We start from the raw sequence: 14,454 nt of genomic DNA on the forward strand, positions 1-14,454 counted from the left end.
ATGGAATTAATCATAAAAGAGAAGCAGCACAGCAGGCTGCTTGAACCAATTCAGATTGTTCCTATGGTAGAGTTTGGAATTTCAATAGGGAGCATAACAGGTCAAATGTTAATGAAAATTTGGGATTATGAATGCAGTGGAATGTTGTATGGCAAGTTATTGTGCTAGAAGCATTAGTAGCTTTTGTGTGTAAGCAACAGCCCAAAGACATTCCAGTTGTACTGAGTTGTACTGAGAAGTGCCCCTGTATTTACAACATACAAATCTTTTATTATCTTCACGGTTAATTCTTCCCTCAGGAACATTCCTTTATTTAGTACTTACAAAAGTGGAAGATTCTAGTTAATGAAAACCAGTTCCTGTATAATCCATTTATTTATGCAGTGTAAAGATATTTCATGCTTCATTTATTTCCAGTACAAGCAACAATGACACTAGAATAATAGATCATTTTTCATCCTAGTATAAAGAGACAAAAGCCAGGGATGCAGTAATTGTTCAGTTCAGAGCAAACCCTGCATCCAGTAGCATGACAATCAGTTCATTGGCTTCACTGAAGAGACGTTCATTTCTTGGGATATGACCTTTGCATTGGAACAATTTTCCAGAGTATAAACCATCTCTGAAAGCTCTTTAACTTCCAATATGAAAATTATACTGGTAGCTAGTTCTCACTCTTTTCCCTTCCCATCCAGGCCTTTTGGAGCTGCTTCAGGAGTATCAGCAGGAGAGAATCAAGCACAGCCAGACCCTTCCAAGAGCACCTAAGTCCCCTACAAAAAGAAACAAGTGTTACTGAAGAAAGACCTTGCTGAATCCCCCTCCAAATATACTAGTACCCTCTTCCTAAGGTACATGAATCCTCAGCCCCCTTACCTGCCATCCAGAAAAAGCAACCCATGCTCTTCCAGCTCTTTGACTTCCTCTGCTCCACCAAACACATCCCAGAGACTGAGACTGGGGGCAAACTGCAACCAATGCTATAAAGAGAAAAACCTACCCTTAAAACTGTTTTTTTTACATTTTTTTCAACTGAAGAACTAATTTGGGGGCTAATTTGGGAAAACACAAATGATGCTAGGAAATATGTTTCTTAAAATGTCATCCTGATGAATTTGTCAGAATTTTAATCTCTTTTGAAAATTAACGTATAGAGGTCAAATTTAACTAGGATCCATCACTACAATTTGGATTACTATCTATCTAAAACCTTTGGTTTTTTGCTATACATGTAGTCCTCGATTTAAGACCACAATTGAGCCCAAATTTTGGTTGCTAAGCAAGACAATTGTTCAGTTTTGTCTACAACCTTGCTTGCCACATTCCTTAATCACTGCAGTTGTTGTTATGGGAATCTGGCTTCTCCATTGACTTTGCTCGTCAGAAGGCCACAAAAGCTGATCCCACGACCCTGGGACACTGCAACCGTCATAAATATGTGCCAGTTGCCAAGCATTTAAATTTTGATCACATGACCATGGGGATGCCACAATGGTCCTGAAGTGTGGGAAATGGTCATAAGTCACTTTTCAGTGTTGTTGTAACTTTGAACAGTCACTAAACAAATGGTTGTAAGTTGAAGGCTTCCTGTAATTTCTGCAAGATAGGCTTAATAGAACATCACTTGACATACTACAAATGCTTGAAATGTTCTTTTTTTAGTAACATCTTTAAGTCAGTTGCCACTTTTGGTCCCATCTTTGACAGATCATTGAACAATTCCTATTTTACAAAAATAAACTAGCATTTAAAAAAACTGAGCAGAGATATGTAGGTCTTAAAATCCAATCTCATTTTTACTGGAAATCTCAGGAGGATCTCTTAATGTCTATATGTATTTAGTAATCACAAGTCATGTTTCTAAAACAAGGGTTATGTGCTATTTATTCTTCTGCTATCTCTAGCATTAACCACAAGTAGTCCTTGAGTTAGGACAACAATTGGAATTGGAATTTCCATTGCTAAGTGATGCAATCACAATTAACTGAAAAGGCATACAATACAGAGAAAGAATGAGGAATGAGCCACTTCTGCAAAATCATTCTACCTGAGCGCTCTGGAATTATGACAATAAATGGTTCAAACATTTCAAACGTGAACAGCCATCACACGGAAATATGAGAACTATACCTGGTGTGTGATTCCTATATCCATACGGAGTCCCAGCATCAAAACCTCCTCCAGTCTGCAAAAAGGACAGATGGAAGATCCCAAACTTTGAAGCAACACAGCCATTAGAATTCTGATAAACATATATTTGTACCAAGAACAGTGGGGGGAAAGGGAACTAGTCAATGATTTTAATATATTAACCAGGGCAGCACCTTTACTCATCTACTTTCAAAAATTGTGTGTGTGTGAGTGTGTGTGTGTTTGTATGCTTTGAATAAGCTCTACAACAATTCTATAAGGACATTTTTACTATCTTGAAATTAGAGATTAAGTAGGTGTGGCATGTCTGGTAGCAATCATATTTTTATTAAACTTTTCAGGCAAGTGTTCCTTCTACAGCATCTCTTCGGTGTTTTAAAAGATTTCACTAACATAATCAGAGTTGTAAAGTAAAAAGGCCATGTAAAAAAGTAGATCGGAGAGAGAGATAAATTTTACATAGCTCCAAAAAGCAGGTACAGACTAAGATTTATATGTAATTTAGCACTTTGAATTTAAGGAAACTGGAATTTAAATATATAATAGGTTCCAGATTCAAAATAGCAGCAGCAATAGCACTTAGGTTTATATTGTAGTATTCTTCCAATGACGTCAGGCTTACCCTGCCTGACTGCCGGCAACAGCAAAGCCGCGTATGATTGGATAAGACGCGGCTTGGCTAAACGCGGGCCTTTTCTCTCCCCTGATTGGTTGCCCTGCTTGACAGCTCCATATAAATAGCTGTCAAGCAGGGAAAGCTTTGGTTCTCTCCTGTATTTTGCTGTAAGACCTGTTGTGATTAAACTGTTTGAATTACCTCAGCTGTGTCAGCCTATTCCTTGCCCACCTTTTAACACTGGCGACGAAGGTGGGATCTAGCGGCCGCTGACACCACCACGCTGACCATCGCAACAGGCGAGCCTAACAGTCATCGTAACTCTCTGAGGCAGCAGATTAATTTGTGGCGCTGGGAAGGCTTCGATGCCTCCGTTCGCGCCGTTCGCTATTTATATGGAGCTGTCAAGCAGGGCAACCAATCAGGGGAGAGAAAAGGCCCGCGTTTAGCCAAGCCGCGTCTTATCCAATCATACGCGGCTTGGCTGTTGCCGGCAGTCAGGCAGGGTAAGCCTGACGTCATTGGAAGAATACTACATATATAGTGCTCCATGATACTTTACAGCACTCTCTGAGTGGTTTACAAATGACATCATACTGCCCACAATAATCTGGCTCCTCATTTTACCGACCTTGGAAGAATGAAAGGCTGAGTCAACCTTGAGCCAAACAGGATTGAATTCCTGGCTGTGGGCAGAGTCAGCCACTGCACCAATATTCTAACCACTGCACCAATATTATGGGTGCAATGTAGGATATAAAATGATGGTTCATGCACTTATTAATAAGGCTGAGTTTTCAGGAATACCACTAATGTTTAAAGAAAGGGAAGGATAAAGAAGAGTCTCTCCGCATATCTTCTTACATACATATCCAGTTCCCTGAGTGGAGTCCGTTTCCGAGTCCCATGTCCAAAGGCCAATACTTCTTTCATCCATATATCAGGTTCCAAGGTCTGTATTCTTGCCTCTCGGTGGATCTTACCATCTCCCCGTGGTACAAATCGCCCATGGGCTCCTGAGAAAGAAGGAGATTGTTCTGAACAACCTATGGCACCATTTAGTGTTTATATGAGAAGGAATCATTAGGCAGCTGCTTAGCAACATCATTTTTAGCTGAGGAGGGCTTACTTTCCAATCTCCCCTTATATATTAAAAAAAAACAAAAAAACAAGCCATAGTTGAAATGGTACTTCAGTACATTGTACTGGAACCAACTCAAGGCCCATCATCTCCCCAAATAGGTTTACCTGGTCCAATGCCAATATATTGGCTCCCTTGCCAGTAGGAGAGGTTGTGAGTACTAAATGCCCCCTGTGTAAACAAACAAACAAATAAATAATGCTAAGGAACTGCAAGTCTACACACAACTGTTCCATTATATTAAAGAAACAACTTTTAAGGAGTGGCTGTCTAAAAAACCTTATGGCACCTCATTGGGCTTAACAGACATTTAGGAGACTTTTCTTGCTTAGAAGAAAAAGGGGGAAGGCCAGGGAGGAGGAAGGAAAGTCTTCTCACAGGCCTCCGCTGTAATTCAATGTGCAAAGCAGAATAGAATACAGAATATAGCATTTTTATTTTTAAGCATACTCTTTTTTTGTTTCTAGCTTTTTCAGCATTCTCTCCTGAGATCAGCACAGTAAGACTTGGATCTTACTCAGTTGGGCAGGTAATACTACGGTATTGTGAAAAATTCTGAAATCATATTCCTTTCACATCGGCAGAAGGAACACATTTGGATTATCTTTCTAATACAGCGAGAGGGGGGGGGGGGAAATCCCATGTCATTACCAGAACCTTCTGAGTTTCTTTGGCCTGTTTCCTTTTATTGAGTTGTATGGCACAAGGTTTAGCTAGAGGAAAAGACTTACATTCTTTGAAAAATTGGAGACTTCATACTGGTGAAAACCTGAATTTTGTAGAATATGTCTTGCACACTCATACATCTCTGATACTACATCCACATTGATTGTGGGCAGAAAGCCCTGATGGACCTGCTTGAAGAGAGATGTGCCTCTTTCTAGAGTCAACTGGTAAAGGGATATATGGTCATCGCATACTGTAAGCGCTTTCTCCAAACCCTGGATCCAGGAAGTAACAGTTTGTCCTGGGAGACCAAATATTAAGTCGAAAGACGTACGCCCTGGAAAGAGTTTCTTGGCTTCTTCTAAAGTTTTCAAAGCATCACAAGCTGTGTGGTTCCTTCCAAGAAGCTTGAGTTCTGCATTGTCAAATGACTGCACAGAAGGAAATAAAAACCATGAATATGCTTGACTCTTTACAACTGAAGAAAAAGGAAACAAGTATGTTGTGGGAGAATTAGGATTATGGCAAGTAAGAAAAAAAGAAATAAAATCTTGTAAAAAGCTTGCATACTTGCACAGCCGCTATGTAGTTCCCTTTTGTTGTTATGCAAGCACAAAAGGGACTAGAAATAGGACGCCAAAGAAATTGAAGGTGTAAAAAAAGAAGAATAATCTGATTTACATCAGCCCCATGCATGTTCAAAAAGTAAATAATCTTTTCTGAAGCTGTTGTGACTGTGAACAGAATGGTCATTAAACAACTGGTCATTAATCGAGGACTGTAATTTAGAAATTACCTTGCAAGCCCCAAGACTACTGTCAATGTCCCAATACTAACTCAGTGGTACACAGTGTATTGACACATGCTCAAAATGCAAATATCTGTATATAACGTATAGATATATGATACATATAATGTATCTTTGCCTGTAAGTAGCAAGTAAAAAAAGTTTTTTTAAGGGTTATACAGGATAAATTGTTAACCAAATTATACTGTACATAGAAAAGAACAACCTATTAATATGCTGACCAGAATAGCAATAGAAAAATATACCTAAATCTTTCTTCCATGCTGCTATTCCAGCTAAAACACTCAATCGAGCTCCTGTTTGTTATGCTCCATGTCAAATTCTACGTACTTTAATTATAAAAACTCATTAAAACTAGGAAGCAATTTCCCATAAGTCAGGTTGGCCATGATCTTGGGTTTTTATTCCCCTACAGCATATGAATGGGCTTTTTTAACGTTTATAACTCTAGTAGTTGACAGTTCTTACATTCTGCTTATCACATTGTAGTTTAAAACCATACATGGGATGGATGGATGAAGGAAAGAAGAAACTCATCAGTGGAGCAGAAAAAACTGGTATATTTTGGTTCCTTTCTGCCATCCCATGTAAGTAAACTTGCTTAACGTTAGTCCAGATTATTTTAAGTATGCTTTTAAATTTATTATTCTAGTATTGTAAGTGGATGATGACTAATACAGTCTTAAAAGCAATGCTCCTGACTTCTCACCTGAATACCAATGGAGAGGCGGTTCACGCCAGCTTTCTGGAACTCAGAAAGGCGGAGGGTGTCTGCTGAAGCAGGGTTTGCTTCCAAAGTAACTTCAGCGCCTTCTGCTAAATGCGCACATTGGGAGACAGTGTCCAGGATAGCATCAATGGTGAGCGGGCTGGCTAAGCTTGGTGTTCCCCCACCAAAGAATACAGAAGTGATTCTATAGTCAAAAAAGAAGAGAGGATTATTTGAACTGATGGTCCTCTCCCTTTTTTCTCAGCTTCTCATGAGAGCAAGTGGTAGAAATGAGGAGTTCCATTCTGTCCTTTGTATATTTTAGGTCTATACAAAAACACTCTGAACCATTTCAAAGACAAATGCTCTGCAAGACACCAAACTTAATTTTAAAATGGGATGTTCTGATCATTTTGGAAGTGTTTGAAACTGTTTTGAATGTGAACACTCTGTTTCAAGATCAGAAACACAGGGTTTCTTTGGATTAATCTCAATGTGAAACAAATCCAAATAAGGACAGGTTAGCATTATTATTAAGGCTATGTCATCAGTTTGACAATAGTAAAGAAATAGTATACAAGGATCAAATGAACCCCCTAAAGGCATCTGTTTAAAGACTAACAAGTCTATTTATATCAAGGATCTACTAAAGCTAAGAAAAATAACTTGGTTGCTACTGAAGACTGTTAAGACATTTTGTGAAAAACATTATTTGCATTTGCTGTGATTTGTATTCTTTGGTTATAGCAGATCCTAATAATCTACCTGTAATATATGTGTGTCCTTGGCACAATTTTATCATAGTTCTAGCCTTTCCTTGAAGTCAGTTTCAGGAAGTGAAGATAGGAAAAATGTGTTCAGCCCAGGGAACACTGGGCTGCATGAATAAATATCACCCTCCATATTAAATATTTATGCAAAATTGTTGGGAGAGAATAAAGATATTTGAGCTCCATTGTAATTGGCAAGTAAATATGATGATTTCTCTTTTTCATCTATCTTTAGATGAATATCCAAATATTGTCAATATCCTGAATAGGTGTCAGGTGGCAATAATCATCTGGATGAAGACAAATAAATTGAAACTCAATCCAAACAAAACAGATGTGCTTCTGGATTTGTGAAAGGGATCTTGGAGTCCTAGTGGACAACCATTTAAATATGAGCCAGCAGTGTGCAGCAGCTGCCAAAAAAGCCAACACAGTTCTAGGCTGCATAAATAGAGGGATAGAATCAAGATCACGTGAAGTGTTAATACCACTTTATAATGCCTTGGTAAGGCCACACTTGGAATACTGCATTCAGTTTTGGTCGCCATGATGTAGAAAAGATGTGGAGACTCTAGAAAGAGTGCAGAGAAGAGCAACAAAGATGATTAGGGGACTGGAGACTAAAACATATGAAGAACGGTTGCAGGAACTGGGTATGTTTAGCTTAAGAGAAAGAAGGACTAGGGGAGACATGATAGCAGTGTTCCAATATCTCAGGGGTTGCCACAAAGTAGAGGGAGTCAAACTATTCTCCAAGGCACCTGAGGGTAGAACAAGAAGCAATGGGTGGAAACTAATCAAGGAGAGAAGCAACTTAGAACTGAGGAGAACAATCAGTGGAACAGCTTGCCTCCAGAAGTTGTGAATGCCCCAACACTGGAAGTCTTTAAGAAGATGTTGGATAGCCATCTGTCTGAAACGGTATAGGGTTCCCTGCCTAGGCAGGGGGTTGGACTAGAAGACCTCCAAGGTCCCTTCCAACTCTACTATTGGATTGGATTGGATTTGGGAATAGAATTTCAATTGCTTTCAATGGGGAAGAACTCTCACTGAATAATCAGGATAAATCAATCTGGGCTACTTCTGAATTCAGCTTTTTATCTGGAAGATGACATGTGGTTTTAGGCACATTATCTGAATTCCAGATGAGATCAAACATGGCTGACACATAATTTATTTAACATCTACACTGGATTATTGTAATACTCTCAAAACCTGGTTAGTGTAGATTTAAAAAATAATTATGTTAAGAATGGCATATTGAGTATGAGGAATAAATATAATCAGCAGGCTGTGCTGGAAGACTTCTTATTTTCAGCACAGGAACTGTTTTATAGAACAGAAACAGCAGATAAAGAGAAATGGTTAACATATTGTTAATTCAAAATGTGGTGAACCCAACTACTTACCGTGATCTAAAAGATTTATTTAAATCTTTATTTAAAAGATTTAATATTCAACTGAAGCCATATTTTTTGTTGAGACTTATGGACAATGAATTAGGAAAGGCTAATGGAAGATTTGTTTTTATATATGGAAACTGCAACAAATTTTTTATTATTTTATAAATTTATTGTTTGCACAAAGATCAAAACAATTGGAAATATCTACACTGGAGGAATGATTGGTGAAGATAATTTGTAGTAATGGCAAATTTGAACTGTTTGTTAGTGAAAAGACAACTACATTTATCAGTGACTGGAAACACTTTACGACTTCTTGTTGAAAATGGGAAAAAATGAATTGGTGATATATGGATTTTATGATTAGAAAGCATAAAATATGTGAAGGGAATTATGATATAACCTTAAAAAAAGTAGATAGAAGATAAATGTATTTGTAACTGCCATAAAGAAGACTGGAAACCACTTTTTAAAGGATATCCTTTTTTAAAAAAATATTTACCACTTACATTTACTCTTCTGTTTCTTGAATTTGTATAATTTTTACCACTGTAAAATTGAATAAAATTATTCAATAAAATGTAATTTTAAAAATACCCCCGTTAGCTTGAGGAGCTTATGGAAATAGGGAGCCTAGCCCACATGAGGTAGATGTATTGTGGGCAACATGCTGATCCATTTTTTGTGGTCTTATTTATGTTGAATTGTTTTTAGAGGTTATTTTTGAGTTGTTTTTAATTGTTGGTTTTATTGTCATATTTGTGAGATATGTGGCTATACAAATTTGACAAGTAATTAAGTCTCCTTGGTGCTACATTTAAGAATTTTGGAAAATTGCGGCGTTTTGTATGGAAAGTACTGACTTGTAAAACAGATGAATGATTCAGAATGGGTGTGTGTGTGTGTGTGTGAATCTTCATTTAATTAAAAACCTAAAGGATAGATCTGGAGACTTTAAAATCCTTTTTACACCTTGTTGTATCATTTACCTCTGAACTTTGCTTAGCTGGATCAAAGTCTTGGCCTCTTGAATGAGGCAGTTCTTCATTCTAAGCTCATCCAGATTTCGGGGAATATATTTGTTGAAGTTACAGTAACTGCAGCGTTTCTCACAGTAAGGCCACTAAGGAACCAAAATGACAAGAGGGATTTTATTCAAACATTTTTAGGGGAGCCTTCTTATATCTTTAGCCAACAGTATTATGCTGTCATTAGTTATCGCCAAGCAAGATAGATCTACACACAAAAGAAACTATTTAAAACTACCCTGATATGTGAAGATTTAAATAGCTTTATGCCACAAGACATCCTGACGCCCAGCATTTTAAAAACATTGTGATAACAATTCAAAATGCTAACTGTACTATATAAAACCCCGGCTTCACAATAAATTAGTTTCAGTTGATAAATGCCATCCAAGCATAAAGATAGTCCGCCTTTAGCTAGGGTTTTCCCATCCGAATAGTAATACTCAGCACCATGCTGCATCCTCATACTTACTGTTTCAATTTTTTAATGTTTCACCCTTGTATGTTAACATCGTCAAGTAGTATATACAGTAAATGAGGAGACTAAAACTATTAAAAATACAAAAAAAGTTACAATATACTTTAAAATCTTATTTAAAATAGCCATGTGCAATATTTCGAAATTGAAATTTTGCATACCCAGTACACACACAGAGAATATTAAAAATGTAGAGACAGTGGTTCTCAACCTGTGGTCTGCAGACCCCTGGGGACTGCGATGTCATCACAGGGGGTTGTGAAGACTTGAAGAAATGTTATGATTTAAATCTGGAGTTAAGTCTTGGTGGCCTGTGGCCAGGGCCCGTGGCCACAAAAGGTTATTTAAAGGGGGTCTGTGATGCAGGAAAGGTTGAGAACCACTGTAGAGAGAGAATTCAGTAGAAATGATTTAATAAGCACCTAAAAAACATCAACAATAGGGATCTCCCAAATGCTGGGCAGATGGGTGACATAATTGACGTGAGTGTGTCTCAGTCATGGAGCATTCTTCATGTGTACCAGAAGTTCATAATCATCAAGTAATGGCTTAATAATTAAATTATAGAGAAGTCTTGAACACTAGCCAAGCTGTTTCCATCTGCAATATGCTCCTAGATGTTTGACCTAGAATGAAAGCATTATGCAGTGTGAGGTGGTCCTGAACAGATTTTAAAGGTGTCATGGTATTTTATTGCCTTTTAAATCACAGCCAGTTAATGTTGTGCTGGCTCTTTAGTAACTTCAGTAACTTTATGACCTCAGTGCCTGCATGCTCTTTGCCTAAAAGACTATTAAACTGGCATCATTCCCTTTTGCTTTTCTTCACTGCCACATAGATAAACAGACAACATGTTTTTTTTTAACTCTCCTCACTCACATGAGTGAGTTAGGTGTGTTTCCTAGCATGTTTCCAGCTCCTTTCTGTTATAGTTACAGCATCGGCTTCGTTCATCATTGCTCAGGTCAGATTCCTGCTTTCAGGAACACTCACACAGAGAAAAAGATTGCCTCAACCTCCAACAATTATCAGAAAACCAATTCTACTTTTCCATTCAACTATATCATACGCTACTGGCAAAACCTACCTAAAACCAAACGTTGGGAACTGAGCCAAAATTTATCTTCTTGGTATATTATTTGCTTTATTATTTGCAGTAAAAATAAAAATATGGTTTTCTGCCTGCATGGTCTTTGTGATAAGCCGAAGGACAGAAAGAGGGAGTAGTGACCTTCCTCCCATATTTAGTCATACCAGGGGTTGTAACATAAATACATACCTATTTCCCTGGCTCAACTGATAAGGAAGAGAACCCGTGGCTTAGTGGTTAAGACTCCTGCCTAAGATATATACAGCCCGGGTTCTAATCCCAGTAAGGGTATGGCTAGCTGATGAGAGCTAATTAGCTCGAAATAGATCTATCCTAGTCTCCCTTTATTTATTTATCAGTACAATTACTATATATATATATATATATTACTATATAATATTACTATATATATAATTATATATAATTCATAGAAAATACTGTACTGTATATCATGTATATTGTAATTTAATACTTAACAAAAACAAAACAAAACCCAGAAGTATAATCTTGATATTGAGAGAGAAGGAAAAGCTGATATTCAACCAACTGAAAGGCTTGTTCCTAAGAGCTTGAAATAAAATGCTAGATTACAATGCCCTCTAGAGCTTACTACTGATTTTCTTTCCTCAACACAAAATTTACAACTTGTTATTTGTGAGGAAAACAAAGTCTAAGAGGAGTGGGAATATGTTAGCAAAATAGAAACATAGGGTTGTGCTAATATGTGCTAATTCTGGCAACTTCGAAGTGCCTGGTTTTCAGCAAGCTTTATCAAAATTTCAATGGTAACATAACTGATACATTTCTATTAAGACAATAAGTCTTTAGTTTTTGTGGAATCAAATGCAAGACCCCAAACCTAATGATCAAAGGTCACTGCACATTGTTAAATAAATGGAGTAATTCCCTCAAGAAAATAATGAGAGGTACTCAGATAAAAGGATACACTCATATTTCAGGAAAGAAGAAAATGATAGTCATACATATGCATAGATAATCGATGATGTAATCATATTCATAATTAGCAAACCTAAAGTTACTTCCCTGCCCTTCTACTGTTACTGTCTTTAAGAAAAGAGTTGTCTTAATAGAAATATATCAGATATGTTGCCATAGTCATTTTCATAAAACTTACTGTCAACCTGACACTGTTTTATTTATTTATTTGTTTGTTTTGTCAAGTGTGCATAAGATAATAGATATAAGTACATACAAGATTATGAATACATAAAATGGATACGAATAAATGGGGTTGTTAGGACAGGGACGGTAGGCACATTGGTGCGCTTATGCACAGCCCTTATTTAAAATGTTATTTAACTAACATGTTTCCACTCCTCTAAGGATTTGTTTTTGTCACATATATGTCTCCAGCTCTTCTGCTAAATTGTATTATGGAATAAAATGACAATTATTTATTATTATTTTAATTCCGCCATCTCGCTGATACAGCAACTTTGGGCAGCTACATATTAGTTCTCACGGAGTTCAATCCATAACTAAATAAATGTGTAGTGCTTAAAGTACTTACTTGTTCTTTAAGAGATTTATCATCATTATAATGATAGTAAAACAACCACAACAGATGCAGCTATCTGAACAGCTGAAGAGGATTTTCCCATGGCTTTGGAAGAGATAATGGGGGAAAATTGTCTTACTTGGAACATAATTCCTTACTGGTTACTCTGAACAGAGGTGACCTCATTGATCTCAACAGTTTCTTCATGGAAGCAGAATAAGAATTGGAAGGGACCTTGGAGGTCTAGTCCAATCCCCTGCTCAGGCAGAAAACCCTAATACCATTTCAGACAAATGATTGTCCAATCTCTTCTTGTTGGAGCACCCATAGCTTCATTGAAAGATCTTCATTGGAATCCATAAGAGTGTCTACATTAATCAAGAACTTTTTTGAAATCCAGCCCATTGGGACCTTGAATTTGATTGATGAAAATATTTCATTTGACTAACAAAAGCTTGAAATTCTAGGGAGCCATTACAGCTTTGAGCATTTATCTTTAAAAGTACTGCTCTTGCAGTCACTTTCATCTATACATAACGCTGACATAAACCAACTCTATTTTGCAGAATTTATCAAATGTTAGTTTGACAAAAAGGATGTTGGGTTCCCTTCTCCCATTGCCAGCATCCGAGCCTCTGTTTTGCAACGTCCTTATTATGTTTCCTCTTTTTACAGTATTTCCTCAATGAGGTATTGAGTATTTTGTTAAAAATATAGCTGGGTCAGGATCTACTTTTGATGTCAACTTTTGTTTGGGAAGTTGCAGCATTTCCTGTATGGTTGATATCTATGTAGAAATTGCCGTGTGCTCAATACATATCTAGAAATTACCATGTTCCCATTAATTTGTGCAATACTAATTAGAGATTATAGGGCAGGTGTGCAGTTTCCATTGTGCTACTGGCCCCATTTTTAACAATGGCAGTTTACTTGCACTAAGATGACTAAAGCTTTGACATCCATCATGTCTAAGGAGATTGTCAGTTATTCAGGTCAGGGTTGTCCCAAAGGACCTTTTTCAAAAGGCAACTGGGCTTCATTTCTCCTTGAAGAGGTTTTCTTCACTGAAGAAGCTTCTTGGATGAGAAGCAAAACGTCTTCGAAAAAAGGAAGTCCAGTTGCCTTTTGAAAAAGCAACTGGGATTGACAGCCATCAGATTAAAACACAATTTACATCTTTATCCTCAGAGTGCTTTTTACAATTACACAAATTACAATCTTTTTAAAAAAGATTTTAAGAATAATGCTTTTTCAAAAGTGCCTTTTTGTGACACCCGTTCCTGTTTGACAATTTAAGTCAGAGGTCTTCAAGCTTGGCAAAATAAGACTTGTGGACTTCAACTCCCAGCCCTATGCTGGCTGGAGAATTCTGGGAGTTGAAGTCCACAAGTCTTAAAGTTGCCAAGTTTGGGGACCCCTGCTTTAAGTGCTCCTCTCAAAACTGCTTCATGGAACTGAAACATCTGGCCTACAACACCGAGCAAAGAAAAACAGGACCGTCACCCCGCCAAAATTCGAGAAACTTTTCCACCCATCGCCAGCTAGAGGAACAAGTCACGGGTTGCAGAAGCGCATGCGCAGAACACTCCCAGACCTTCTAAGCCTCGGCACAAGCAAGCAGAAGGCAGGAAGGAGGCGGCCACCGGAACCCCTGCGCAACGAGCACGGCTGCAGAGGGGCAGGGAACGTGCAGCGCCGCGCGTGTCCGCGGAAACCTCCCCCTACGTCCCCCAATTGGCGCATGCGCAGTGGGTTTCGCTCGCGTTCTCCCGGTCTGAAATCTAACTCACGTGGACGTAGAGCGAGGCTTGCGCTTCCGGAGGGCGGTGCTGGGAATGGGCAGCGTGGGGCTTTCCCAGCGGTCCAATTTGACGAAGCCGTGCGGGAAAGCCTGCCCGCAGTTTCTCTAGCAGTGCCTCCATGAGACTTTTGCCGCCTCCACCCTGGGCAGCTGCAGCCCTGGCATCGGCAGGGATGGTAGAGAAAATAAGACCCGCCTCTTGGGGGGAGAGGCTTCGGCTCCGTTGGGGTCCACGCGTGTTTCTTTGGAACACGAATTCTTCACCGCTTCTCTT

General features: G+C 38.3%; 1 protein-coding gene across 4 annotated transcripts; it reads right to left on the reverse strand.

Annotated features, from left to right (window-relative positions):
- Window positions 1-362: 362 nt before the first annotated feature.
- On the reverse strand, window positions 363-14,312 carry RSAD1 (radical S-adenosyl methionine domain containing 1). 4 transcript variants are annotated; one of them, XM_081934334.1, is made up of 9 exons: window positions 14,170-14,312; window positions 9,254-9,387; window positions 6,092-6,296; window positions 4,640-5,005; window positions 4,016-4,079; window positions 3,636-3,783; window positions 2,131-2,185; window positions 877-980; window positions 363-773 (listed from the first exon to the last, which is right to left on the reverse strand). In XM_081934334.1, exons 1-9 carry the CDS (start codon window positions 14,299-14,301, stop codon window positions 665-667), a joined length of 1,317 nt encoding a protein of 438 aa, XP_081790460.1. In that variant the 5' UTR covers window positions 14,302-14,312; the 3' UTR covers window positions 363-664. The 4 variants fall into 4 exon arrangements, with proteins under 4 accessions (XP_081790460.1, XP_081790461.1, XP_081790459.1 ...); XM_081934335.1 differs by having other exon boundaries at window positions 3,632-3,783; XM_081934333.1 differs by having other exon boundaries at window positions 2,131-2,184; window positions 3,623-3,783.
- Window positions 14,313-14,454: the final 142 nt, after the last annotated feature.

This window comes from Natrix helvetica (genome assembly GCF_964273705.1).
Source record: "Natrix helvetica genome assembly, chromosome: 1".
Lineage (NCBI taxonomy): Eukaryota > Metazoa > Chordata > Lepidosauria > Squamata > Natricidae > Natrix > Natrix helvetica.

What these genes read in the sequence shown, in the direction of transcription:
- RSAD1 (XM_081934333.1), bottom strand. Translation starts at nt 14,301, where the DNA reads ATGGAGGCACTGCTAGAGAAACTGCGGGCAGGCTTTCCCGCACGGCTT. An exon ending in GCCTCTCCATTGGTATTCAG is followed by an intron (nt 5,006 to 6,091) that starts GTGAGAAGTCAG and finishes CCTTCTGTGCAG; the next exon opens with TCATTTGACAATGCAGAACT. An exon ending in ATATAGGAATCACACACCAG is followed by an intron (nt 981 to 2,130) that starts GTATAGTTCTCA and finishes TTCTCTTTATAG; the next exon opens with CATTGGTTGCAGTTTGCCCC.